The sequence below is a fragment of the Petaurus breviceps genome, unplaced genomic scaffold (genome assembly GCF_028583685.1).
Source record: "Petaurus breviceps papuanus isolate PSGF00001 unplaced genomic scaffold, PetGlider_PUasm1.0 186, whole genome shotgun sequence".
NCBI classification, from domain to species: Eukaryota; Metazoa; Chordata; class Mammalia; order Diprotodontia; family Petauridae; genus Petaurus; species Petaurus breviceps.
Window position 1 is genome coordinate 12,890,748 of NW_027185798.1, and position 25,942 is coordinate 12,916,689.

A 25,942-nucleotide genomic window follows, 5' to 3' on the forward strand; every position below is an offset into this window, starting at 1 on the left:
CATAGGTACCATTATTAACTGCAAGGCATTTGGGGGGACTGCATATGTCGAAAGCAACTTGGGAACCAGATCATTCCACATGTACCTGGTTTTGGAAGACCAGAAACGGAAAGTATTTAAGAAACATGTACATTGAAGTTAATTTGTGAATCAGCCACATCCAGGTAGAGATACAAAGAAAAAAGCAAAAACACACCTGTCCTCAAGGAGTTTACATTCTAATGGCAAAGACAACATGTATATAATTTGGTACATCCAACATTCAGACAAAAGCAATGGAGCTTTAAACAGGTGGGGACGAGAGTAGAAGCTGGGGGCCTGGGAAAGACTTAGAAGCCTGTAGCAGCAAGCACCCCAAGCGTCCTCAGGGTTTGCTGCCAACACAGGTTCTTGGATCTGCTTTGATACAGGAAAGCAATTCAAAATGGGTTAACAAGCTTACTTTAATCAGTCAAATATATATCGTTGACCTCATTCAGGGGAAAAAGGTCAGCACCCCGAACTTCAAAGTATACAGGCAGAATTATCAAGACAGAAACAGATCAAGTAGACAGCTTTCCAAACTGTCCAGCCATTACATCCATACCAATCACCATCTGGGTTTCAACATCTGGGTTTTTCAAAGCCGGGGGGCTCTGGACAACAGCTTCCCAGAATCCAGATCAAATCACAGAACACTTCTCAAAGTGAGCCCCAAAACAAAGCCTCACATCAGGGCTTATATAGCCTTCTCCTGGCTCAGAGAATGTGACAACCTTTTGGACCCACTGACCAATCAAAAAGTATCAACTGAAAAACAAGCCTCCCACTCCAGGCTCCAGGTGCACTTTAGCTTAGGGGCAGGGAAGATCTTTAAAATTTACATTCCCATTACACAGCCCCAGGTGAGTGTATTTGAGGTTGGTGGTGAGTTTCTGTTAGGCCCACTATGTAGTCTATAGAGACACTCCCAAAGCTCCATGCCTTATAGGTTTATTTCTTGAAAAACAAAGGTAACCTAATCTTAGGTTCTAAATAAAAGCCTAAGAGCTTTGCTAAACTGGATATGAATGTTCCCTTAAGTGTCCTAATGAACCCCTGATGTTTTTTTACATTAGCTGAGGCTCACTTGGCATTGATTTAGTTCTGTTTCCAAAAAGACAAGAGAGGATGAAAATGGGAGTTGATTTCTCTGGCTTAGAGTCCATGCCTGTTTACTGAATACTTGACATTGGGTGATAAATAATAAGATTTTTTATATTTTTCTTTCTATTGGATCTCAAAAAGGAGGGAATCTAGGTTTGGGTTTTACAAGTTGATTGTTAACTGGATAAAAGTCAGTCAAGTATTTGTCAAGTATGTACACACATGCACTCACAGTACAGAATGTCTGCCTTGAAGGAGTTTCTGATCTCTGTGGCAAATCTGGACCCATCATCAGCAGACCCTTCCCCCTACCCAGAACTCATCCAGGCTCTTTGACAGTTGTTTGTGTGAGATGGGAGTCATCAGCTCTATTTCTGATGAAATGGAAGACCACTAGGTCTTACCAACTTCCCTGCTGACATCTGGCCTCAGAATGTAGGTGAGCCTCCTGGGCCTTACCATTCATCCCACGACTACATCTTTAGGATATAGATAAGTGTTATAGGAATGGGTATCAGGGCTCAGGGGAAGCCATGAAGAAGAGAGTGGGAGTTAGAGCTTGACTCGTCTACATGACTTTAAGTAGATTGTTATTGTTCAATCGTTTTTGTCATGCCTGCCTCTTCGTTGACCCCATTTGGGGTTTTCTTGGCAGAGATACTGGAGTGGTTTGCCATTTCCTTTCCCAGCTCATTTTACAAATAAGGAAACTGAGGCAAAGAGGGATAAGTGACTTGCCTAAGGTCACACAGCCAGTAAGTGTCTAAGGGCAGATTTGAACTCAGGAAGATGAGTGTTCCAGACTCCAGGATGGGTGTTGTAACCACTGTATCACTAGCTGCCCCACATTCATTAATTACATGGGTTTAAATCCAGATCCTCTGATTTTAAAGCCAATTCCTTTTCCATTGTTCATGTTGATTTGGAGATGATAGGAAGACTTCTAAATCAATGGTTCCCGCCCTTTGTTGAAACACAAATGAGAAGAGTAGTGGGCTATATTCAGCCCTTTATTCATTCATTCATTCATTTATTTAATGTTGGTTCTTACTCCTCCCCCAAATCTATTTATTATTTATTTATTTTTAGGTTTAAACTTCCTCCACCTCCCTCCCCTCCCCTCTCCCTAAGGTGTGCAATTCTATATAGACTCTACATATACGTTTCTTATTGAACATATTTTCACATTAGTCATGTTGTATAGAGGAATTAGAATGATTGGGAGGAACCATGAGAAAGAAAAAACAAAACAGAAAAAGGGAACAAATAGTGCACTTTGATCTCCATTCAGATCCCATAGTGCTTTCTCTGGATGTGTATAGCATTTTCTACCAGGAGCCTTTTGGAAGTGTCTTAGATGCTTGTATTGCTGAGAAGACCTAAGTCTAGAGAAGACCTAAGTCTATCAAAGTCAGTCATTGCACACTGTGACTATTCCTGTGTGCAGTGTTCTCCTGGTTCTGCTCATTTCATTCAGCATCAGTTCACAGAAATCTTTTCAGGTTTTTCTGAAGTCCACCTGCTCATCATTTCTTATAGCACAGCATAGTAGTATTCCATTACAATCATATCCCACGACTCGTCCAGCCATTCCCCAGTTGATGGACATCCCCTTGATTTCCAGTTCTTGGCCACCACAGAAGGAGCTGCTACAAATATTTTTGTACATGTGGGTCCTTTTCCCACTTTTATGATCTCTTTGCAGACCTTCATTTATTAATGAACCCCTGTGGATAAAGTTCTGTTTTGGTGACTTGAGAATTAGCGTAGTAATATGCTCCGTTCATTCATTATTGATTAGCCGTCCCTAGTGAGAAGTGTGTGACAGAGACAAACATAAGACATGGGCCTACCCTCAACAAGTATACTGTCTAATGTGGATTATAAAAATTGACTCCCTGATATGCTGGCATTTCATTTGATGGTAAACCAAGTGTGAAAGAATTCAATATTATGGTCACTCATCTGGGTGAGGCAAGACTATAACTTTGTTTTTTTTATTTAGAAATGAAAATGTTGGATGAGAGAACTCCATCTTGAAATCTCATGCTCTGGGTTAGAATCTAAGTTATTGCTGTCCTGTTTTTTGCCCTGCCCTTATTCACAACTAATATTATAACCTATAATTTCTACCTTCGAAGTGCTTTGAAATGCAAATTAGAGTGTATGATAGAGAGCTAGCCTTGGGATCAGGAAGACCTCCACTCAGGGCCTCAGCATTTGGCACATAGGGACTTAGTAAATACTTATTGACTTGTCTCTGACATATATTGTCCCTGTGACCCTAGACAAGTCCCCTAGTGCCCAAAATAAGATTTCTAGTTTCTAAAACTAAGGTGCAAAATAGTAGACAGTCTTTCTTTATTGGTGGAAAGTGTTTCCTCTCTGGAATTTCCTTCTACCAGTGAAATTACAGAACAGCACTCTTGGGGTGTGGAGTAGACAGAATGAATTTTTAATGTATTTAGGGCCAATCACATTCCCCAGCTAAACAGGATATGAAGCAAAAAAAAAGAAGAAAAGGGAGATTGGAAGAGGAGGAGGTGGCTCATAGCTGAAGGACAGAAAGAAATATCATCTAGTAATTAACTAGGGAAAATTTTTTTTTTCTGCATCATCTCTTGAAAAATGAGACTTCTTCATTTTTGGGTCCTGTGATTGACTAGTACTAGATTGGGAGGCAGAAGGACCTGGCTTCAAATTCTACTTTTTTTTTTTCCTTTTTACTATTTACTGCCAGTGTGAACTTAGGCAAGTTCTTAAAGGCCATAGGCCTCAGTTTTCCCATCTGTAAAATGAGGAGGATGGATTCAGTTGCCCCTCCAACCCTAAAGCTCTGATCCCATAAAGTGTCAGCAACCTTGATACTGTGGGCTTACTAAAAAGAATCCAGAGGAGGGCCTTTTTCTAGGAGCCCAGAGTTCTTCACAGACATCTTATTGATGCTGACACAAGGCAGGGATGGGACTGAGATAATCACGCCTGTTTTAAGCAGGCAAGGCAGCCGGGAACTGAAGCTCAGAGAAAATAAATTGGTCTGCCTGGGATAATACAATGAGTTTCTGGGTGAGCCAGTCTTCGAAAGGTCTCCCAGCTTTCACGTGAATTTGGACAAATGTTTTCTTTTCATCCATGGGATTGGGGCTATTCCTTGTGACCCAGACTCACTCTGCAGTACAAGGATGTAAGTGATGGTGGGTCTCCAAAGCAGGGAAGGAATGAAGAGAATGGAGCCCCCAACGAGTGATATTATCAGGTTAGAGCAGGGGATCTTAACATTTTACATGTCATAGACCTCTTTGGCAGTCTGGTGAAGCCTGTGGACCTCCTTTCAGAATCATGCTTTTAAACACATAAGATAAAATGCATAGAACTACCAAGGAAACCAATTATCCTGAAATACAGTTAAGCAGGTTCACCCAGACTGCTTTTGAGGAAGCAAGACCACTGGCCCCAGGCAAGGTGGTATCTCCCGATGGACATGTAAGATTTCAAATCCCAGCTGTGCTACATGCCAGCTCAGTAAATTTGGTCGTCACTTAACCTCTGGTTCTCAGCTCCCTCCACTATAAAATGAGGGGGTCAGCTGAGATGGCCTAATTCATTTCTAGTCCCACAAGCACTTACTAGATATCTGCAATGTGCCTGATACTGGGTTTGGCAGCCAAGACAGAAGAAGGGTCTGTGCCCTTGAGGTTTTGTGACCTAAGGGCCCTTCCAGCTCATAATCCATGATCATACCCACCCAGAAGAGGGGGCTAGAGGGGCATAGAGTGCAAATGAATATGGCTGGCACCATAAATGCATACTGTCAGTCCAGATTCCAAGGACTTGTTCATTTATAAGACTGACCATCAGCTCCTGGAAACTAAAGCTGAGTTCAGAAAGGTTGCTTGCCCTTAACTTGAGGGGCAGTGATCAGGAAAGATTGTGGGTCTGGATGGAGACTAGGGTCCATGGCTCAGACCCCTAGACATCCCAGCTGGCTACACAATGAGTAAATCAGACTGATCGTGGGGAGGTAGCAACACCCAGCACCCAGAGATACTCTGGGCCCCAGACCTACCGCATCAAGAATGTTTGAGCAGGGCTTAATTGTCTGACTCCAGGAATAGGAAGTAGAAGAGTCCAGATTGAGGAAGACAGGCTTGTCTTGACTCTAACAAAGACCTAAAGAATGGTGGTAAGAGAGACAGAGGCAGACAGAGAAGAGAGAGAGACAGAGGTGGAGAGAGAGACAAAAGGTGGGGAAGGGAGAGACAGAGAAAATTGGAGTTAGAGAGGCAGACAGGGAGAGAGTGGAGAGAGACAGAGAAAAGGGTGGAAGGGAGAGAGAGACATAAACAGAAGGGGGGAAGGGAAAGAGGGACAGAAAAAGGGAGTCAGAGAGACAGAGGGGGAAGATAGAGAAAAGGAGATACAGTAAAGAGAGGGAGGGAGAGGCAGAAAGACAGAAAAGGGTGGAAGGAAGAGAGAAGGGGAGGAAGGGAAAGACAGACAGAGGAAAAAGGGAGTCAGAGACAGACAGAGGAGGGAGGACAGAAAAGGAGAGACAGAGAAGGAAAGAGACAGAAAATGGAGGAAGGGAGGGAGAGGGGGAGAGAGAGAGAGAAGAAAGAGAAAAGGGGAGAGAGGGAGAGGGAGAGAACAATGTGGTTAGTGTGGCCTTTCTCTGACTTTTCCCCTACCTTAGCCCACTGTACATTTCAGTTGTGATTGTTGGCACATCAGCCTTCCTCCCCTGTCAGCAACCGCACACTTTTGTTATAAAATGGCCATCAGATGGCCTAAGGGGGGGATTAGCTTGGCAGGTAACCATGCAGCCAGGGGTGGGGAGGAGAATCAGGGGGTGAAGGATAAGCACCCAGGCCTTTAATGCCGCAATTAATCAATGCTGATTGGGCTTAAAAGGAGCACAGTGTTTAGCAGCCACAGGTGAGCTGATCACGGGCACTCTTCCATTCAGTCTTGCCAGGTGTGTTTGGCCCTGCTGATCCGATTTCCCAACCCAGGAGAGGAGGATTCGAGGGGGAAGGGAGAAGGTTATTGGTGATTGCATCTAAGCACACTCTTCTTCTTTTAATCCCTTTGAAATGGTCGTTTGAACAAGCTCTCCAAGTGGTGGGGAGATGAAACCAATATAGATTGGCGTCTCTGTTTACCTAATGTGCTGCCAGCAGCCGTCCCCAAATGTCTCTGCCAGTTTGGAGAGGGAGAAAGCTGCAAGCTGGAAGGGAGGGGAGGCTGGTGCCAGCCTAGCATAGACGGGAAGAATGGGCATTCTCATTTTTTACCCTTTGCCCCCTTCTTTCCCCTCATCCCCAAAGGCTTTTTTTTTCCCTTCAAAATTCCTATCCATAATTTCCCATTACAGACAGCTAGGGCTCATAGCAGAAGGGGAGGAAGGAGGAAGGCTGATCATATTCAAACAGATCTGTAATGCTTGTGGTTTTACCTGTGAAATTTACCCAGGGTTATTCTACCCAGAACACAGTGTTGAAACTGGGATTTAGGCTACAGTCGATTATTTTACCTTCTTAATTGGCGTGATAGTGTGAAAGATATTCGATAAATGCTTTATCATATTACCACAAAACATAATTGTATATACGTGTATGTAAATATTTATACTGGTGGGGATGGAAGAAAAACCTTTTTTTCTTGTTTCTAGCAGTGGCAAAAGGCAAAAAGACCTCACCCTTCCATTCTTGGATGCCCTGCCAAGGGAGAAGAGAGACCAAAGGCCAAAAATAACCTCAGAATATTTGCCATCTTGTCCCTGGGGACTATCCTTATAGGAAATACTGTTAGGAATCTTAAATGGAGGGCTCAGAGCTGTAGATCATAAGTTCATATGGTTTAGAGCCTGAGGAAACTTAGAGAAATGTCTAGTTCAAACTTGTCATTTTACAGGGGAGGAAACCAAGGCCTAGATAAAGGAAAGGACTTGACTGGTATCACTCAGGAAGCAAGTAGCAATGCTAGGATTGCAGGCAAAGACCCAATTTTAAATCTTACCTTTTCCACTTATTAATCTTTGTGACTTTGGACAAGTTGGTCAGTAAATATATGTTAAGTGCCTGCTCTGCTAGGCACTGTGCCCAGCACATTGAGATAGCAATGAAAGGTGAAAGACATGTGTTCTCAAGGAATTCTCTGTCTAGTGGGGGAGGCAAAAAGGGAACCTCTATGTTACAGCAAACTCTGTCCAGGATAGGCTCAGCAGTCCAGAGAGGCTTCCTGTAGAAGATGGAATCTTCCCTGGGACCTCAGTTTCCTCATCTGTAAAATAAGGAGCTTGAACTAGATGTCCTCGGAAGTCCCTTCCAGTTCTAAACCTCTGGCTCCAGACCATAGAGCTGTGCACACACTATCCTTGGGCATCCTGGGAACCATTGACTAAGCAGCGGTGACCATTTCACTTCTGTTCAGTAGGGAAACCGATGAGTGAGTTACTTACCCCGTCCTGGGGCAACCCCCTCCCCTCCGCAGCCCCCCCTTGTCTCCATGCTGGCTACTCTTGGGGTCAGCCTTAGAGTAATTACTGACAAACCAGCTAACTTAACTTCTCAATTAAACTGCAGAGACACACACACACACAAACAACCAAAGATGCTAAATTCAAAAATCCATACTCCACTCACACACGTCTTCAATGATGTTAAAGCTTTCTGTCCCTCCCACCTCCCACTGTTTCTGCCCTTCTTTTCCTGAACAAATACCGGAAAGAAGACCTGTGGTTGCTGCTTTTATTGTGACAATAAGGTTGTCCTTAAATGTACCCTCTGCCCAAAGCAGATGCATCACATCCTGTACTACCATCACCTGCTATTAACTCTTTGCTCTTTGAAACCTTTGGAGATGATGATGGTTATTGTTGTTATTGTTAACGATAATCTACTATTCTCTCCATAGAAAGTATCTTCTTAATGTTAAGTCTCCCAGGAAGGCACCTTGTTAAAGGGGTCATGTGTAGGCTGGTTCTGTTTGGTTCAGAAATGTAGGTTTTCCAGTGTATCAAAAGTTTCTAAGTGTCTACTTTGTGTAAGTGTAGCAGCAAGCACCCCAGCGTCCCTAGGGTCGCTGCCACCACAGGTTCTTAGATCTGCTTTGTTAAAGGAAAGCAACTCAAAATGGGTTAACAAGCTTACTTTAATCAGTCAAATATGTATCATTTACCTAGTTCAGGGGAAAAAGGTCAGCACCCCGAACTTCAGAGTATACAGACAGAATTATCAAGACAGAGAAACAGATCAAGTAGACAGATTTCCAAACTGTCCAACCATCACATCCATACCAAATCAACATCTGGGTTTCAAAGCCGGGGGGCTCTGGACAACAGCTTCCCAGAATCCATATCAAATCACAGAACACTTCTCAAAGTGAGCCCCCAAAACAAAGCTACACATCAGGGCTTATATAGCCTTCTCCTGGCTCAGATAATATAACAACCTTATTGACTCACTGGCCAATGCAGAAGTATCTACTGAAAAACAAGCCTCCCAACCCTAGGCTCCAGGTGCACTTTAGCCTAGGGGCAGGGAAGATCTTAAAAATTTACATTCCCATTACACTAAGGTATGGAACTAGGGCAAAAGGTGATGTGTTCATGGGCAGTCACTACAGGACCAGTGGAAGGTGTGTGTGTGTATGTGTGTGTGTGATTGTCTGTGTGTGTGTGTGTGATTGTCTGTGTGTGTGATTGTGGCAGAGAGGGGGTCAAGAAGAAGTAAGTTGAAATAACCAAAACGTAGGGAGCAGGCAAGATTTATATCCAGATAAATATTCTAGGCCAAAAAAAGATGAGACTTGTAAGTGTCCAAACCGGATAGGAATGATACTGGGAAATGTGCTTGCTACTCTTCACATAAAGAGCCAAGCGGGGTTTGTAATGATAAGGACTAGTTGTCTCATAGCTAAGAGTGCCTGTCTGGTAGGGGACAACCATAAGCATTTTTGCATCTTAAAATCAGTACCTTTGGGGGACTGGAAATGAGGACAGGACCAACCAGGAAGAGAAACAAGAACTATGTGTCCTGTATTGTAAGAATCAAATAGGATCCTTCACAGAGGATCCCAGAGGCCATCTAGTCCAGCCTGAACTTAAAATATATACTCTCCCCAAAATATACCAAACAAGTAAGGGAGCATTCATTCAACCTTTGCTTTGAAAAGCTCCACTGAGGTCTTTGCCCTCTTCCTTACATCCCGAGATATTTCATTCCTTTGTGGGACAGCTGAACACAGCCTCAGTTTCCCTCTTTGCAGGTCCCCACTCCGTTGTTCCTGGGTGTGCCCCCTGGGGCCAAGCTAAGCAAGACCTCCCTTCCATAGGACAAGCAATCATTCCTTCAGCTAGCATTTATAAGGCCCTTATGATGTGCTAAGCTCTGGGGTACAAATGTTAAAAAAAAAAAAAAAGGTTTTTGTCTTTAAAAAGCTTCCATTATAGAGGTGGAAACAACATGCTCTAAGTTTTGTGCGAAGCCCTGGGGACACCAATGGGAAAAATGTAATGCTCCCTGCCCTCCAGAAGTTTGTATTCTAATAAGAAAAGGTGGAGGGTGTGGGATATAGCATGTCTGTACAAGATACATAGGGAGGTGATAAAAACATTAGAAGAGACTGACCCTTCAAATACAAGAAGACAGGCTGTAATTGATCAAACAGACATCTCTCTTTTTTTTTTTTTTTTTTTTTTTATTAAAGCAATCGGGGTTAAGTAACTTGCTCAAGGTTACATGGCCAGTTATTTCTGGGTGTGGTACTAAGTCCGGATTTGATCCCCAGGTCATCCCGACCCTGGAGCCGGTGCTCTTAACTTGCTGAGCCACCTGGCTGCCCCAAAACAGACATCTCTTAATCTCCTCCTGTATGCCACAGCGTTCTCATACCCTTCTCCCTTGAAAAGATGTGTATGTTTATGAATATATGCATGGCTGGGTATTGCTTTGGGGGGGAGAGAATTTTAAAAGCTCTCTCTCCAAATACAAGGGGTAGGGAATAGCCAGGGTTTGCTTTCATTTTTTGGAGGCATCAAGGCCAGAGCAGATGTTGCAGGTGGAAAAGGTTGCGAGTGCCATGACACCGAGACCTCGGGGTTCCTAGATTGGCTGGCTTGTTGTGTTTCCAGAGCCAAGATTCTCCTGGTTCCAGCCCAGTGTGCCATGGGTAAGCTGGGGAAAAAGAGAACCAGTGATTTGCCCTGCTTAGGAGTTTGCCTATTAGGAAGCTTGCAGCCCCTCTGAGGTTTGTGCAAGAGAATCCAGCCCCCAGCACAGCCTCCCAGATGGTAATTAATGTTTACACCAAATGACAAGCACAAAATGGAATCTCTCTGAGCCCTGCCAAGCACCCATCATCCCCCCTGCTCACCCACTCCCTCAGTGTTTGAAAATTAATTTGCCTTGAACAAACAGTGGGTTTTCCTCAATTTATTTGTACAGTTTCAGTGACCGGGAAGAAGAGTTGCAAGGCTGAATGTCATCCTTCCATTCGCTCAAGTAATTGAATCTACTAATGGAACAAACTAGGCTCTGTTTAATGGCTTAAAGAAAAGGAGGGGGATGGGGGCGGTGGAGGAGGAGCAGGGAGAGGTGTGTGCGCGTGGAAGAGGAAGCCTTACAAAGCTAGGGGTCTGGAGGTAGAGAAACCAGAGCCAAAGGACCATTTTCAACAGTGTGTTCAGATCCTTGCAGTATGATCCTTCTTAGATTCACAGATTTAGGGGAGAAATCTAAGAAGCCATCTAGTCCAACCCCTAATTTCACAGATAGGGAAACTGAGGCCTGAGGAAGTGAAGTGATTCTACAAACATCTTGAGCTGGGAGGCATCTTGGAGGTCATCTGATCCAAGGCCCCCATTTTACAGATGAGGAAAACTGAGGTCCATAGAACTTAATAAGTGACTTGCCCAAAGTCACACAGCTGGTGTTTTAAGTAGAATGTGAACCCAGGTCTTTCTGGCTTCAAATCTCCTACCCTAGGTGACTCCAACTTGCACTGACATTCGGTTGATTAATTCATCAGTAAAAATTTATTAAATGCCAGATGTTATTCCAAGTATTCAGTGTATAAAGAAAAGGTTCAAACAACCCCTGCTTTCAAGGAGGCTTATGTTCTAATGGGAGCAGACAACATATATGAATTGATAGATGGGTGGATGGATGGATGGATGGATGGATGAATAGATAAACAGCATATACATATATGGATGGATGGATAAATGGATGAATAAATGAATAGATGGATGGACGAATGGATAGATAGATAGATAGATAAAATGCTAGTAATCTTAGAGAGGAAAGGTATTAACAGTTGGGAATGGGTAGGAAGACTGGGAAAGACCTCCTGTCAGAGGTAACTTTTGATCTGAGTCTTAAAGCCAGAGAATCTCGTAATACTGTAAGAAGCTAAACTAAAACACTTGTTGACTTTGCTTCACTACAGATTTTGAGAGGAGCAATGTAGATGGGAGAGACAAGGCGGGAAGTTGTGAGGAGGAAGAGGAGGAGTTGCTGATAGGAATCTGCCTCCCAGAGCTCTGAAAAATCAGGACACAGCTTGGTCATTTTTGTTGTTGTTTAGTCGTGTTTCAGTCGGGTCTTGTTCTTCATTTCCCCTTTTGGGGTTTTCTTAGGAAAGATGCTGGAATGATTTGCCATTTCCTTCTTTAACTCATTTATAGATGAGAAAACTGAGGCAAACAGGGTGACGTGACTTGCCCAGGGTCACACAGCTAATAAGTGTCTGAGGTTGGATTTGAACTCAAGTCTTCCTGACTCCAAGCCGGGCACTCTCCACTATGCAACCTAGTTGCTCCTGCTTGGTCATAGTATTTATCTTTTCATGTGAGACTTGGGACCCTTTCATAATGTTCTGTTCTTTCCTTAAATCTGCCCTCCCTCTTTCTATATAGAGACAACACAAGCAGAAAAGAGTCTTTATGGCCTGTAGAATCACAGGAATTGCACTCACCTTGTGCCTCCTTTTCCGACTTTGAAAAAGTTGTTCAGCCTCAGTTTCCCCATCTGGACAATGAGGTTGGATTAGATGGCCTCTGAGGTCTCTTCCCTCTCTAGATCCAAGATCCTGGTTCGGTCCTTGTGAGCGTTGGCTTCTTATGGCTCCATCTCGTGGAAGAAGAAGCAACATGATCTGCCAAATAGCATAATTAAAACTCACCACACAGGGCCTGAAGTGAGGGTTGCCACCGGGCATGCCTTTGTGTTTGTGTTTCCTTTGCCAGGATTTTCTGTCCTCTCTGGCCTGCTGTTTCATTTTTTTTTTTGTTGGGGGGGGGGCAGCCCAACCATTTAAGTCCCCATCCTCCTGGATGCTCAAGCTTTCAACTTTATGATTTTCCATCCCCCATTATTACTGTATGATTTTGCTTTCCCATTCACTCCTGTTATTGTCTGTAGATTGAGTTAGGGAACACACAGGGGCCGTGGAGAGTCTAACCATCACTATAACTCATCTTCATTTGGGAGAGACAAGTGTTTATCTGTCCTCCGTGTAAAGAATTTTGCCAAGTGGGGAGAACGAGAGGTTTAAATGAGCTCATTAATATCCACCATTCTAGGCTCCACTGAGTGGTTGAGAGGGAGAGGCAACTGAGTGTCGTGCTTTCTTTTTCAGTGGGGACTCTTTCCAGGAGCCCAGGTTCTAAAATTTCAAGGGAAAATGAATCCAAGAGCTGAAGATGTCTCTTCCTGTCTTGATTATTAGCATTAAATCTCTATAGGTTTGTTTTTCTGCCTCTCTGATAGGGGAAACAAGCCATCTCCTTCTCTAAGGGACATCTTCTTGGACAGATACCGTCATCACTAAGGAATGTTGACTCATTAGTGGATGATTGCTGGTGGCATCAAGTGGATTATAGATATTAGAGTGTCCCCAGGGTCTTAGGGATAGAGATGACAGAGCCGGAAAAGGACGTTAGAGGTCATCTAGTCTGACCCCCTCATTTTGTAGGTAGGGAAACTGAGGCCCAGAAAGAGGGTGAAGAGAACCAAGCAGCCGAGGTCTCTAAGGTAGGATCCTGGATTGAGAGCTGGTCCAATCCCCTCATTTTGCAGGTGAGAAGCCTGAGGGAGACTGAGGCGAAAAGACTTGCCCAAAGTGTGTGTGTTTGTTTTTTAATGAGGTTATAAATCTGGAGAGCTTTATATCCCAGTGTAAGATTAATCATAACTCTTTTGGCGGAGCTTCATGTTTTCATGCTTCCCTTTAAAGGGACCGAGTTAGTGTCACAAACGACCGTGGAGATACTAGTTTTAAAATAATAATCTGTAGATGATTTGGTTTGTTTATTGTTCTGTAAAATAATATGGTTCATGTTTGCAGAGCATATCCAGAAGCTGGTTATTTCTCCCCATAGGGTGACAATTATCTTCTCACTCTCCCTGAAAGACAGCTGAGGGTGGGATGTAGAGGGCCTGCCTTGGAGTCAGAAAGAGCTGGTTGCAACTTCTTCTTTTGACACATACTGCCTGGGTGACCCTGGGCAAGTCACTTCTTAGTACCTGCTCCCCCCCAATTTTCTAAGACTACAAAGCACAGTTATGTTGCCAGTCTGCCCTAACAGAGGACAGAATCTCCACACCAAGGAAGTTGCCTATTTGGATGAAATCACATGATTAGAAGAGAACAAATCAACACAAATCCCTCTTTTACACACAGGGAAACTGAGATATGAGGAGATGTTGTCTCAGGCAGTGCAGCCAGCCCACATCTCAAGGCCCTGCTCTTTCAGATCTAAGTTTTCTATCCACACACTGCATTGCCTATATGAAACCCATACTCATTTGTCACATTTTCTAACACTTGTTATATTATTTCCCTATTCATATACTTGACTAGAGGGTGACATTGAGAATTTGGGACTAAATCCATTCAATGCACCCGTCATTTTTGATTTCTCACTTTCCTTACCTCCCCAGATGGTTCCCTCCTTTGAAAGATTCAAAGGGAATAAACAATAAAAGATGGCGCGGCTGTTTGGGGGAAAACGCACTCTAAGACAAATTATCTGTCAAGCTCCGTGAAGAAGGAAGTGGAAATACATTGGAGATTAGCTGCTGAACCGTGTGCCTCATCCTGGCCTGGCTTTTTGAGAAAACCTTGTATTGACATGCTTGTGAAGTACAACAGCCCAGAGAAATCCTTGCCAGCCCCCATCCTCATTGCCTGCCCACTAAGGCCTTACAAGGAGTGCCAAAACAATTCTCTTTCATCCAGGGAACATTTCTTGAGCCTTTACTGAATAACTGAGGGCTAGACACACAAAGAATTATATTTTTAATGTTATAGTCATAGGATCCTAGAATTTAGCACTGGAAGGAACATTAGTGATTATCTAATCTAGCTGCCTCAGCTAGATTTTACAGAGGAGGAAACTGAGAGAGGGCACCGAAAAGGGCTATGTCTTGCCTAAGTTCACACAGATAGTAGAGTGAGCACTTGAATCCAGTTCCTACTATGTTACAAGGCATCATTCCAGGCATTTGGGGTACAGAGAAGGAAAGAAAACACCCCTAGCCTCAAGGAGCTTGTCTTCTGCTAGAAGAATGTAACATGTACATAAATAATTAAGATAATATGTAGTAATAATATCCAGGGGGAGAAAATGCTGATGACATCCAAAAGTATCTGCAACATAGGATTGTAGACTGAGAGTCTAAAAGTCATTCAGGGTCATCCAACTCAAATAGAAATGGGGGCCTTTGATAATGAAAGCTAACATTTAGAGGGCACCTTCATTGTTGTTCAGTCATTTCAATCATGTCTGACTCTGTGACCCCATTTGGAGTTTTCTGGGCAAAGATCCTGGACAGGTTTGCCATTTCTTTCTCCACCTCATTTTACAGATGAGGAAATGGAGTGTCAAGTGACTTGCCCAGCGTCACACAGCTAGGAAGTGTCTGAGACAGGAATTGAAACTCGGTTCTTCCTGATTCCAAGCCAGCACTCTATATCCCCTGTGCCACTTGGCTGCTCTTATGTAGCACTTCCTGTATACCTAAACCTTAGCATTTTATAGTTATTATCTCATTAGAGAGAGGTACCAGTATTCTCATTTTACAGATGAGGAAACTGAGGCGAACACGATAAAGTGACTTGCCCACAGTCACAGCTAGTAAGTGTCCAAGACCTGATTTGAACTCAGGTCTTACTGATTCCAGGCCCAGCACTCTGTCTACTGTGCTTCCTGACTGCTGGACCCAGATGGCTCTGGCGGAAAAAGTGAGGCTGGTGGCTTTGCACAGTCCTCCCTTACCTAAGTCCAATTAATTTGCACGTCACGGCATCACCTTCCTGCTGTCATGGTCCTCTTAGAGAATGAAGGACAGATGATAACAGCAACTCAACCAATAATCCATATGTAAGGATCCCTGAGGACCACACTAGCTTAACTTTAAAATGTAATATAACCTATATTTTATTCTACTTTCATTTATTTTGTTTAATATTTCCCAGTAACCTTTTAATCTGGTTCCATCAGCTCTCCAGAGTGTTGTCACCCACACGTGGCCAATAGGCTTGTTTTTAACATCTCTGATCTTGTTCAGTTCCCTTGTTATACAGACGAGAATATTGGGGGTGGGGGTGGGGGGAGGTCTTGTTCTGAGGTTTGCATCTTCTGATTCTAAAACCTAGACTCTTCCCATTGTCTTGTAGTGTTTCTCCATAGCCCTTTCATCTTTAACATTTGCCTTGAGTCCTTCTAATCACAAATACAGTAATGATGGTTAACATTTACGTGACGTATTAAGATTTGCAAAGCGTTTTACATATGTTGACTCCGGTGATCCAGCCAACAACCCTGTGAAATATGGGTACTGATACTGTCCCCATTTTGTTGATGAGAAATCTTAGAGTTTGAGAGCACTGATTGCCCAGCATCCTGGAGCTAATAAATGTGTTAAACAGGATTCGAACTCACTTCTTCTGAGTCTACTTCTGGCTCTAACCTTATGACACCTGGACACCTGGCTTCCAATCAAACACCGGTTCTGTGACCCCATACTAAGTAATCTGTTTTCATCCGGATTGCCTTGTAGTTATTTCTGACCTACTGATTTCCAATGCTGTGGAATCCGGTCCCCACTTGGGTCCCTCAGGATGTTAGGAGTTAGGAAGAGAAGGTAGGTTGGGCAGATCGAACATTTCCATAACTTCCATTATGGAGAGTTGGTTAACAGATAGACAGATGCCCAGGGGAATCTACATGGAGAATTGCCTGTGAAACCTGTGTATTATTTCTACCCTTGAATCTTGATTTGCAATGCAAGGCAGTAAACATAGTCAAGACCCATGTCTAGCTTACAGAGGTACAGACTGATATAAGACTGGCATAAGGAAATTTAGATGCTATTGCCCTGAGTATGTGCCCCGCATGTTGACATCTTCCAACACTTCAGAGAGACGTGTTAAGCGTGCCTTTGGAATTGCAACTCCGAATTTTCAAAATAAATCCTTGGTTGGTTTTAATTTTTGTTTTTCGTAGGATACAAACCTCAACTTTCCCTCTTATTAGATTTTCAGTCGTGCCTGACTCTTTGTGGCCCCATTTGGGGTTTTCTTGGCAAAGATACTGGAGTGATTTGCCCTTTCCTTCTCTAGCTCATTTGACAGATGAGGAAACTGAGGCACACAGGGGAAGTGACTTGTCCAGAGTCACATATCTAGCAATAGTGACTGGGGTTGCATTTGAACTCAGGAAGACCAGTCTTTCTGACGCCAGGCCTTGCTCTCTATGCACTGTGGCACCCCCTAGAGGCCTAGAGCAAGAAGGGATCTAATCTGACCCCTTCACTTTCCATAGTAAGAATCTCAGCAGCTATTTATTTACTCCAACCCCCTAATTTTAGAGGAAGACAATGAGTTCCAGGAAAGCTAAGAAATCTACCTAAGGTCATAGAACTCATAAGCATGAGAGGTGGGATTTGAATTCGCGTCCTTTTATTCCAGAGCCAGGATTCTTTGTCTATGCACATGGTCTGCTGGCATTCTTTGGCCCAAGCAAACAGACCTCAGTTAGCTGGAACATAGTGTTTGTGGGCTGAATCATATGTCTGCTTATTGTGGGGTAAAAAAATTTATATGCCAGCTTTTATTTTTATTCGTTACTTCTAAGTGGCCAAAATTCCACCCCTAAAATCTAGATTTATGATAGAAAGTTCAGCTTGACCTTACCAGAGTTATTACTAATTAACACTAGAATTTTTCCATATGGCCTTCTTTTCTTTGTAATAAGTTCTTTTTTTTTAACATTTTATTTTTCCCCAATTACATGTAAAAACAATTTTTAACATTCGTTTTTAAAAATGCCTCCCTCCTTTCTTTCCCCCTCCCCTTGAGAAGGCAAGCAATTTGATATAGGTTATACATATGTAGTCATGTAAAACATATTTCCATATTAGTCATGTTGTGAAAGGAAATATAGACCAAAAACTCCAGAAAATAAGGAAAGTTTAAAAAGTGCGCTTCAATCTATATTCAGACACCATCAGTTCTTTCTTTGGGGATGGATAGCATTTTTCATCCTAAGTCCTTCAGAGTTGTCTTGGATAATTGCATTGCTGAGAATAACTAGTCATTCACAGCTGATCATCTTAGAATATTGCTGTTACTTTGTACACAGTACATGTCACTTTGCATCAGTTTCTGTAAATCTTTCCAGGTTTTTTTCTGAGAACATCCTGTTCATCATTTCTTATAAGCACAATAAGATTCCATCATCATCACATACAACAGTTTGTTCAGCCATCTCCAACTGATGGGCATCCCCTCAATTTCCAATTCTTTGACACCAGAAAATAGCTGCTAAAAACATTTTTGTTCATATAGGTCTTTTTCATCATCTCTTTTTGCATACAGACCTAGCAGTGGTATTACTGGGTCAAAGGGTATGCTGGGGTTTTATAGCCCTTGGGGCATAGTTCCAAATTTCTGTAGAATGATTGAATCAGGTCACAACTCCACCAACATTGCTTTAAGGTCTCATTTTTCCCACACCCCCTCTCAACATTTGTCATTTTCTTTTCTTTCCTCTTAGCCAATCTAATAGGTGTGGGACTTTTAATTTGTATTTCTCCAGTCAGTAGTGAGGTCAAGCATTTTTTCATGTGGCTATAGATAACTTTGATTACTTCATTTGAGAACTTTACATCTTTGGTTATTTATCAATTAGGGAATAGCTCTTATTTTTATAAATTTGACTCAGTTTTCTGTGTGTTTGAAAAATGAGGCCTTTACCAGAGAAACTTGCTTCATTTTTTTTCATAGTTATAATTGCTGGGTGTATTTCCCTCCATCTTATTTCTGTGGGAAAAAGAAAAATGTACACCAGAAAATAGCAAAAAAACCCCAAAAAAGACAGATCTCAGGGTGTCTTTGAACTTGGATGGGGAAAAAATTATGTTTTTATTCTTGCTAACCTCTAATTGAAATTTAGCATTTCCTTCCATTACTTAAAAAACATTATTCTGAGAAGGGGTTGGTCGGCTTCATCAGACTGCCAAGAGGGATCCGTAATACAGAAAAAGTTAAGAATTCCCGATCGAGCTAGGCTGAAGTAAGCTACCTGGAATAAAGAAGTTCTTTGTGGTTCATTTCCTCAGCATATAAGACAGTTGGTTCCTACTAAGTGCATGGTGATTGATTGTATACTGTTTGGTTGATTTAAGGGCAGTTCTGTCAGAGCAGGGACTGAATTTGGGACCCATATCATATTTTGACCTGTCCAACCCTAATGTCCGGGTATCGCAATTTAGGGAGCCGCCGAATTTGTAGTTTCAAGCCCCCACTGGAGAACACCAGTGACCATACAGCAGTGTCCATTGAATCTAGAAGACAGGTGGAGAGACCACAACAGAAGGCAGGGATGGAGAACTGATGCTTTGGGGACCTTGGAGATACAAAGAAGCATCTGTCCTTGGGTACCTTTCAGGACATTATTCAGAGCCAAGACTCAACAATAGCCAAGTCAGGCCTTCCAAAACATGTATTGTCAATAAAACACAACTTGTCGCTTACCCTGCTACTGGAATGTGTTAACAAGTGAGTTTTGTTTGATCGCTAGACTCATTTCTACTGATAGAGGATTGAAAGTAATGGATGGTCCCCCGCCAATGGGACAAAAAGAAAGCAGGAGTGTGGCAGTACTTAGCATTGTCTTTGAGTGTGGATGCATACTAAGAAATTACTGAGACTGAGGAGGGGACCACACATCCCCATGCTCTTTCTAAGGTGAGTTAGGCCCTCACATGAGTCAGTCTACCCTAAACCTGTTGTTGACAATGATAATTCTTTCTTGCCTATGAAATTCGTTCTTCCAGTGTTTCTTAAGCAGGCCCCTGCCATGTGCCAGGGTATTGTGCTTGGTACAGGAGATAAGAATATCAGAGAAACAATCCTTGCTTACAGTTTTTTCCTTGCCTTTTGGAAGGCAATTGGGGGTAAGTGACTTGCCCAAGGTCACACGGCTAGTTTTTGTGTTGTGTCTAAGGCTGGATTTGAACTCCGGTCCTCCCGACTCCAGAGCCCATGCTCTATTCACTGCGCCACCTAGCCACCCCCTTGCTTACATTTTAATAGGATGATATTACTTGGAGAATGGTAGGCAGAGAAGGGTTAAATGGGTTTGGGAAATATTTAACAAAATTAATTAAAATCCAATAAAATAAGATAATATTACATTTTTAAACTGATCAGCGGTCCCTCTTTCTATTGGTGAGCATAATGATGAAGCCCTCTCTATGAGCATTGACAGAATGGATTTTAATATTATTCCCATAGCAAAAACTGAAGGAGGGTGGGCACTAGTGTGTGTTGAGCGGTGGGAAGCATCTACTTTCATGGAAGGCTGGGATGTGGAACATCATATGGGGCTGGCCAGAGTTGAACTGAATTGTGTCCACCAATCAAGACGTCTCAGGGCCAGGGAAGGGGGAGGCAGCACCACAGCTGAATGGACCAGCTTGTGTGGCTGAGGGGTTCTGGTCCAAAGAAGAGAGACCATAGCAAGATAAACAGTGAGATGCTCATGCATCTGACCTCCGGGAGCTTACATTCTTCAGCATGCTAGAAGTTCAACAGACTCAAACTACTTTCTTGGCAAGTGCTTTTCTATAAACATTTCTGAAGTATGAAGTAATAATAATGATTTTTAAAACCCTGCTAGCTTGTATTCTTTTTTTTTTAATTAACACAATAGTATAAGTGTCCTGAGCTTTTTAGCAAAGAAAATGGGAACGAAGCAGCATCATTTAGAAATTATAGTATGATCCAGAATAGTATCGGCACTCCTATAAAATCTGTGTAGAAAATACTTAGTGCCGTCAATGCGACTGGTGTGCATTTTAATTTTCTCAGCTGTTTGTCCCATGTTGCTATTAGGAAGCATTTATGTGTGGAGCATTTTAATGGATTGTAGGTTTATGGCGGATGTAAGTCATCTGCACCCTTGAAGCTGTTTCTGTGAAAGGAGTAATTTTAAAATCAACTTTACTAAAGGACTAAAATGTCTCTTTTCTAAGGAACCTCAGAGTACCTTCGTATTTAGAGGTTGGGCAGAGGTCATTTATGTGGTTTACCCCCCTCCCCTCCCAACAGAGTGCAACCTTCTTGAGGACAGAGACTAAGTTCTTACTTTGTCCAGTGTTACTGGCGCCTATGACAGGTGATAGATGCTGAAATGCTTGCTGGATTGCTTTGGATTCTTGGCATATATTTTCTACAAAATCTCTCACAGGGTCAGTAGTGGTCATCATTGTTGAAAAGACTTTACCCCAGAGACCCGACACTCTCGGACCTACCTTTTTTCTTCTCCATCTCAGTTTGGCTCTACGTTGGAGAGAAATAGATTCACTATTTCATCTGTGCATACTTTCTCCCCCATGTAGTTCATAACTCCTCTGTGCCTTGGTGTTTCCTAGAGAGGCCACTAAATGTGTGCTGCCCTGAATAGAGTTTTAGATCTGGAGTCAGGAACACCTGAGTTCGAATCCACCCTCAATCACTTCCTAGCTGTGCAACCATGGGCAGGTCACAGTTTTCTCATCTGTAAAAATGGGGATGATAAGAATAACCCCTCCCTCCCAGGATTGTTGAAAGGAACCAGTGAGATGGAACTGGAAAATGCTGATCACTCCGCCTCACACACAGCAGGCAATATATAAGTTTTGGTTATTAATATTTCTCATGAGAGAAGGAGGTGTCAGGCAAAAGATAAAAAAAATACCGGGCTTAGAGTTAGGATGTCCTCTGTTCAAACCCTATTGCTTTCACTAGGTATGTGATGATCATGGACAGGACACTTAACTTTTCTATCCTCATTTTTCTCCTTTGTGAAAAAACATGGCATCTACTCCCCAGGATTATCAGAGGTTAGAATGAGGTCATGTGTGTTAAACCCTCTGTAAACTTCTAAAATTACTGTTTCTAAAAATGCCATTTATAAATGGCATTTGCTGTTATGAATTGATATTTGCTTTTTTATTATATTATTACTAAATATTTATTATGGATTATATTTTATTATATTACATGACATATTATTACTAGCTGGTTTGCCTAAGGATCATTGTGTTTTGGGAATTACGTAATCCAAATATTTCCATTTTATAGATAGGAACTGAGGCCTAGAGAGCAGGATGGGACAAAGTCAGGATCCCACAGAGAGCAGGAAACAACCTGAGACATTACAGCCCTTGATTTCTTCTGTCTGTCTCTGTCTCTTACAGCGTCGTTCTCCAATAAGAGTGTATACGCCCTGACTGTCTCAGGAGCCTCTTGTGTCTTAAGAAGCAGTCCCGTGTATTTTCTTTCTTCATGCTTTCCCTGTGTGTTCTCAGTCGAAGTTTCTGGTTTGACTCATTGGGGCAAGGGCAGGTCACTTGCTGGGTAGGTCACTTGCCAAGATGAATCAGAGCTGTGGTTTCTAACTTTTGGCAGAGGCTGGATCTCATTTCCTTTGGAGTCCAAGGTAAATCCACTTGGGGACGTCCGTCCTCTGCAGGGTTCTCCCGTTCCTTCTCCACAGGAATGCTGGTGTCAAGAGAAGTGGCAGGTTCAAGGCTGTCCCCAGTGTAGCCTCTGATGGTACAGAAGACATTCTGTGGAGGAAACTCAGGACATTGGGCTGAGTAATTGACACTTGCAGATAAGCTGATTATACTGGAAACCACAGGGTCTTAATCTGGGGTCCGTGGGCCTCAGTTTGATTTCAGAGGGGTTTATAAACTTGGACAGGAAAATAGGACACCTTTCCTTAATATAATCACTTTACTTTGTAATCCTCTGTCTGTAGGCATTTATAAACATGATTCTGAGAAGGGCTCTATTCCAAAAAGGTGGATAGGGCTACCCTCCTTTCTGCCAGGGAGTTTTTCAGTACCAGCCAAGTAAACCTGTGTAACACCAGTGCAGACTGGGAGAAGGGGGAAGGAGGTGAGGGCTTGTGAGGCTCATCAAATTGCTTGGCCTTACTTACACCCCCTCCCCATTCCCCCTTCCCTTTCCTCTTCTCCTGCCCTTCTCTTTTTTCTTCTTTCCATTTCTTATTGATGTGTTTTAAATCATCAGGTGTGTAGATTAAGGAGGCTTTGGGGTGTTGCATTTGGATTGGAAGAGGCCGAGGACACTCTTCCCCATCTTCCTCCCCCTTCTCTGTTCCTTTTGCTCTTTCCTCCCCCTTTCCTCTTCCCTTCCTTCCCGTCTCTTCTTTCTCCCCCTCAGTCTCTTCTTTATTCTTTCCTCTAACTCTCTCCCTGCTTTCCCCCTTTTTTCCCTTCCCCCCCTTTCCCTTCATCTCTCTGATCCCCTCTCTTGTTCTCACTCTTTCCTTTACAGGGACAAAAACATGTCCAGAGCTGGAAAGAACCATACAGTTCACCTACTACAAATCTGTCACTTTACAGACAAGGAAAATGCAGCCCAGAGACATCCCCCTTCTCCCCACCTCCTATCCTCCCTTCCCCATCCTTGGGAAAGCCTCCTGTGGGGCTCTTGGCTGGTCAGAGAACTCTATAGTATGTTTATAATGAGCAGAGAGACCTGTTAGTCTATCTAGGAAAACAGAGCAGTCGAAAGACAGACAGATGGTGAAGAAGTCAGACTGATAGGGTGGAGGAAATTGAGTCCCCCTGAGTACTGGCTCTTGCCTAGAGCCAGTACGGCTCTTTAACAGACCCCTGAATGTTTGTGCTGGCCATGGATTTATTTGGATAGGTCTGCCAGGCTGGCTGTAGACATACAGATTTTTTTTCTCCATGTTTATATGTTGAAGTGCTAGACTATTCATGAGAGTGCCTATAGGAATACCGAGAAGAGGCGAGAGGTCCATTTTCCAAGTTAAGTCTTCTGCCCTAAAGATATAATGTCTTCCCTCTCATTGTAAGGTAGGAAGGGTCTCATTCCTGTTCTCCTTCTCTGTCTCTCTCTCTTCCCACCCCCATGGTCATATGATTTCTTTGTCCCTCTTATTCTGGTGATTGGACTTGAGTCTTCCCTCTCCCTGCCCAGAAATCTCCAACTTGACAAGTTGCAAAAGATTTCATTCTGCAGAGGATGCTGGGGAGTGAGAGACTTTGCAGAGGTCTTGTAAAATACCACCCCCTCCCTGAATGCGCATCACTTTTTTTTTTTTAAAGACCTTGCCAAATAGGTCTTTGAGACAAAGCCCAGACTGGTGGGGGCTCTTTCACTCTCGGCCTGGCCATCAGAATCCCAGCTGAAGTGAGCTCAATTTAAATTCCTATTTGGAGCGTCATTCCAGCTTTGATCCTGAACAAGGCTGGGATCTATTTCTTTGGGCCGGGATGCCTGGCTTTCTTACTTGAACAGCAATGACTGGGTGAAATTTATTTCCCCAAATGTCAGTTCTGTCTCACCGGCAAAAAATGCACAAGGCCAAGGAGAACATCTGTGCGTTGTTAAGTCACATTTGCTGCTTTTGGCATTGTTAGCTCTTCTCTTTCATGTATACAGGGCCTGTATATTTGTTTTAAAAGGGGAGAAAATCAAGTTGCTGGCTATTGTTTTAATTTTGCACTATGATAGACTTTGTCAAGATCGAGGAAACCCCTATTTTGAGGTGGGCTGGGTGCCCAGGTCACTTTCCAGACCCCCAGTGCTTTCTGGTCTGCCTCTCTCACCCCCAGAGCAGTTCTGCTTGAGTGTTGGGGGGCAGCTGCGCCATCTTTCCTTGTCTTCCAGCCCTTGACCCTCCAATCAGATGGATCAAAACTGGCATGACCCAGAACAAGACAAGCTGAAGGGAATTTTTGGATTGAGCGATTGGGGCTTGGAGTTTGTTTGGGAAGTTGTGATGAGCTGGGTGGGATTTTCCCCCAGGTCCTCTTCATCGACTTATAAATCATTGCCCATGATTTTGTCTCTTTCTTCCTCCATGCAGATCCAGAGTTAGGCGTTGGCACGCTAACTGAAAATGACACCCAGGATGCAGGGCCCGTTGTCCCGAAGATATCGGGATTAGAAAGGAGCCAGGAGAAGAGCCAGGACAGTTGCAAGGAACCCATCTTCGAGCCTGTGGTGCCTAAAGACCCCTGTCCTCAGGCAGCCCAGCCAGAGCCGCAGCTGCAGGCCCCATCCCCGGGCCCAGGCCCTGTCCTGCTTCAGCGTGCGGAAGCCCTTCCTCAGCCGCCACCTCAGGCTCCTCAGCCGCCACAGGCCCCTCCAGAAGCCCAGCTACAGCCTCCCCCCCAGCCTCAAGTCCAGCGGCCGGCCAGGCCACAGTCGCCCACCCAGACTGTTCACCAAAGCCTCCCCTCGGTGCAGCCGCACCCCTCATCTCAGAACCTCTCCCAGCCGTTGTCTGCTTATAACAGCAGCAGCCTAAGTCTCAACAGCTTGAGGTGAGCCATACTGCTTGGCATTCTGCCCCCGAACCTGCGCCGGGCATCGCGGTTTTCCTTGGGACCTGGCAAGGAAGGTTTGGGATGGGAGCCATTGCTCATGGGTAGGGGCTTGGCCTTTCCACTAAGAAGAGAGATTCCCAGATTTGGAAGTTAGAGGAGGAAGAGAATGTGGGTGGTGAGAAGAGGGTATTTCCTGGGACTGAGAATCAGGGACAGGTCATCCTTTTGGGAAGAAGAAAAGAGGCAAGGAAAAGGAGGGAAGAATGAAGAAAATACAGGGGTGGTTATAAGAATAAAGGAAACCTTGGCCATCAGCTTGGGGAAGGAGAACATCAAAGTCTATTAGATACCAATATACATTTATTAAAGGAATACCTAGTCTATTTAGAACACCAAGCTGGACAGGAGAGGACCTTTAAAGAAAGAATGGAAATGAGGGAGGCTTTCTTCCCTTTAGAGGCATATAGGATTATAATTTAAGCTAAAAAAGACTTTAGAGCCCATTTGGTCCAAATCTCTGATTTCACAAGTGAGGAAATTGAGAGGTAGGAGATTATGTGACACATAGGATCATAGCTCTTGAGATGGAAGGGATGTCCATGTCTACCAGATCCAACCTTTGTTTTCCTCTGCCCTCTCTCCCTCCCTTCCTTCCTTCCTTCCTTCATTCCTTCCTTCCTTCCTCCCTCCCTTCCTTCCTTCCTTCCTTAATCCTTCCCTCCCTCCCTCCATTCCCTTTCTCTCTCCTTCCCTTCTCCTTCCCTCTTTCCTCTCTCTCTGCCTTTCCCTCCTTCTTCCCTTCCTTGGAGAGGGAGCTGAGGCCCAAAGAAGTCAGGTTTACCCATGGTCACACAGATGCTAAGCATCAGAAGTAAAACTTGATCCCAGATCTCTTGGTTGCAGAGTCAGAGTACCTTCCACTGTCCCATGAT

At 43.6% G+C, this 25,942-nt stretch overlaps 1 protein-coding gene across 7 annotated transcripts in view; it reads left to right on the forward strand.

Moving 5' to 3' along the window:
• AUTS2 (activator of transcription and developmental regulator AUTS2) overlaps positions 1-25,942 on the forward strand; it is a 1,243,088-nt gene that overhangs the window by 1,177,617 nt on the left and 39,529 nt on the right. For all 7 annotated transcript variants that reach the window (XM_069089538.1, XM_069089542.1, XM_069089540.1 and 4 more), the window contains one exon: positions 24,548-25,007. In XM_069089538.1, coding sequence (XP_068945639.1) covers positions 24,548-25,007 — 460 coding nt within the window. The remainder of the gene's footprint in view (positions 1-24,547; positions 25,008-25,942) is intronic.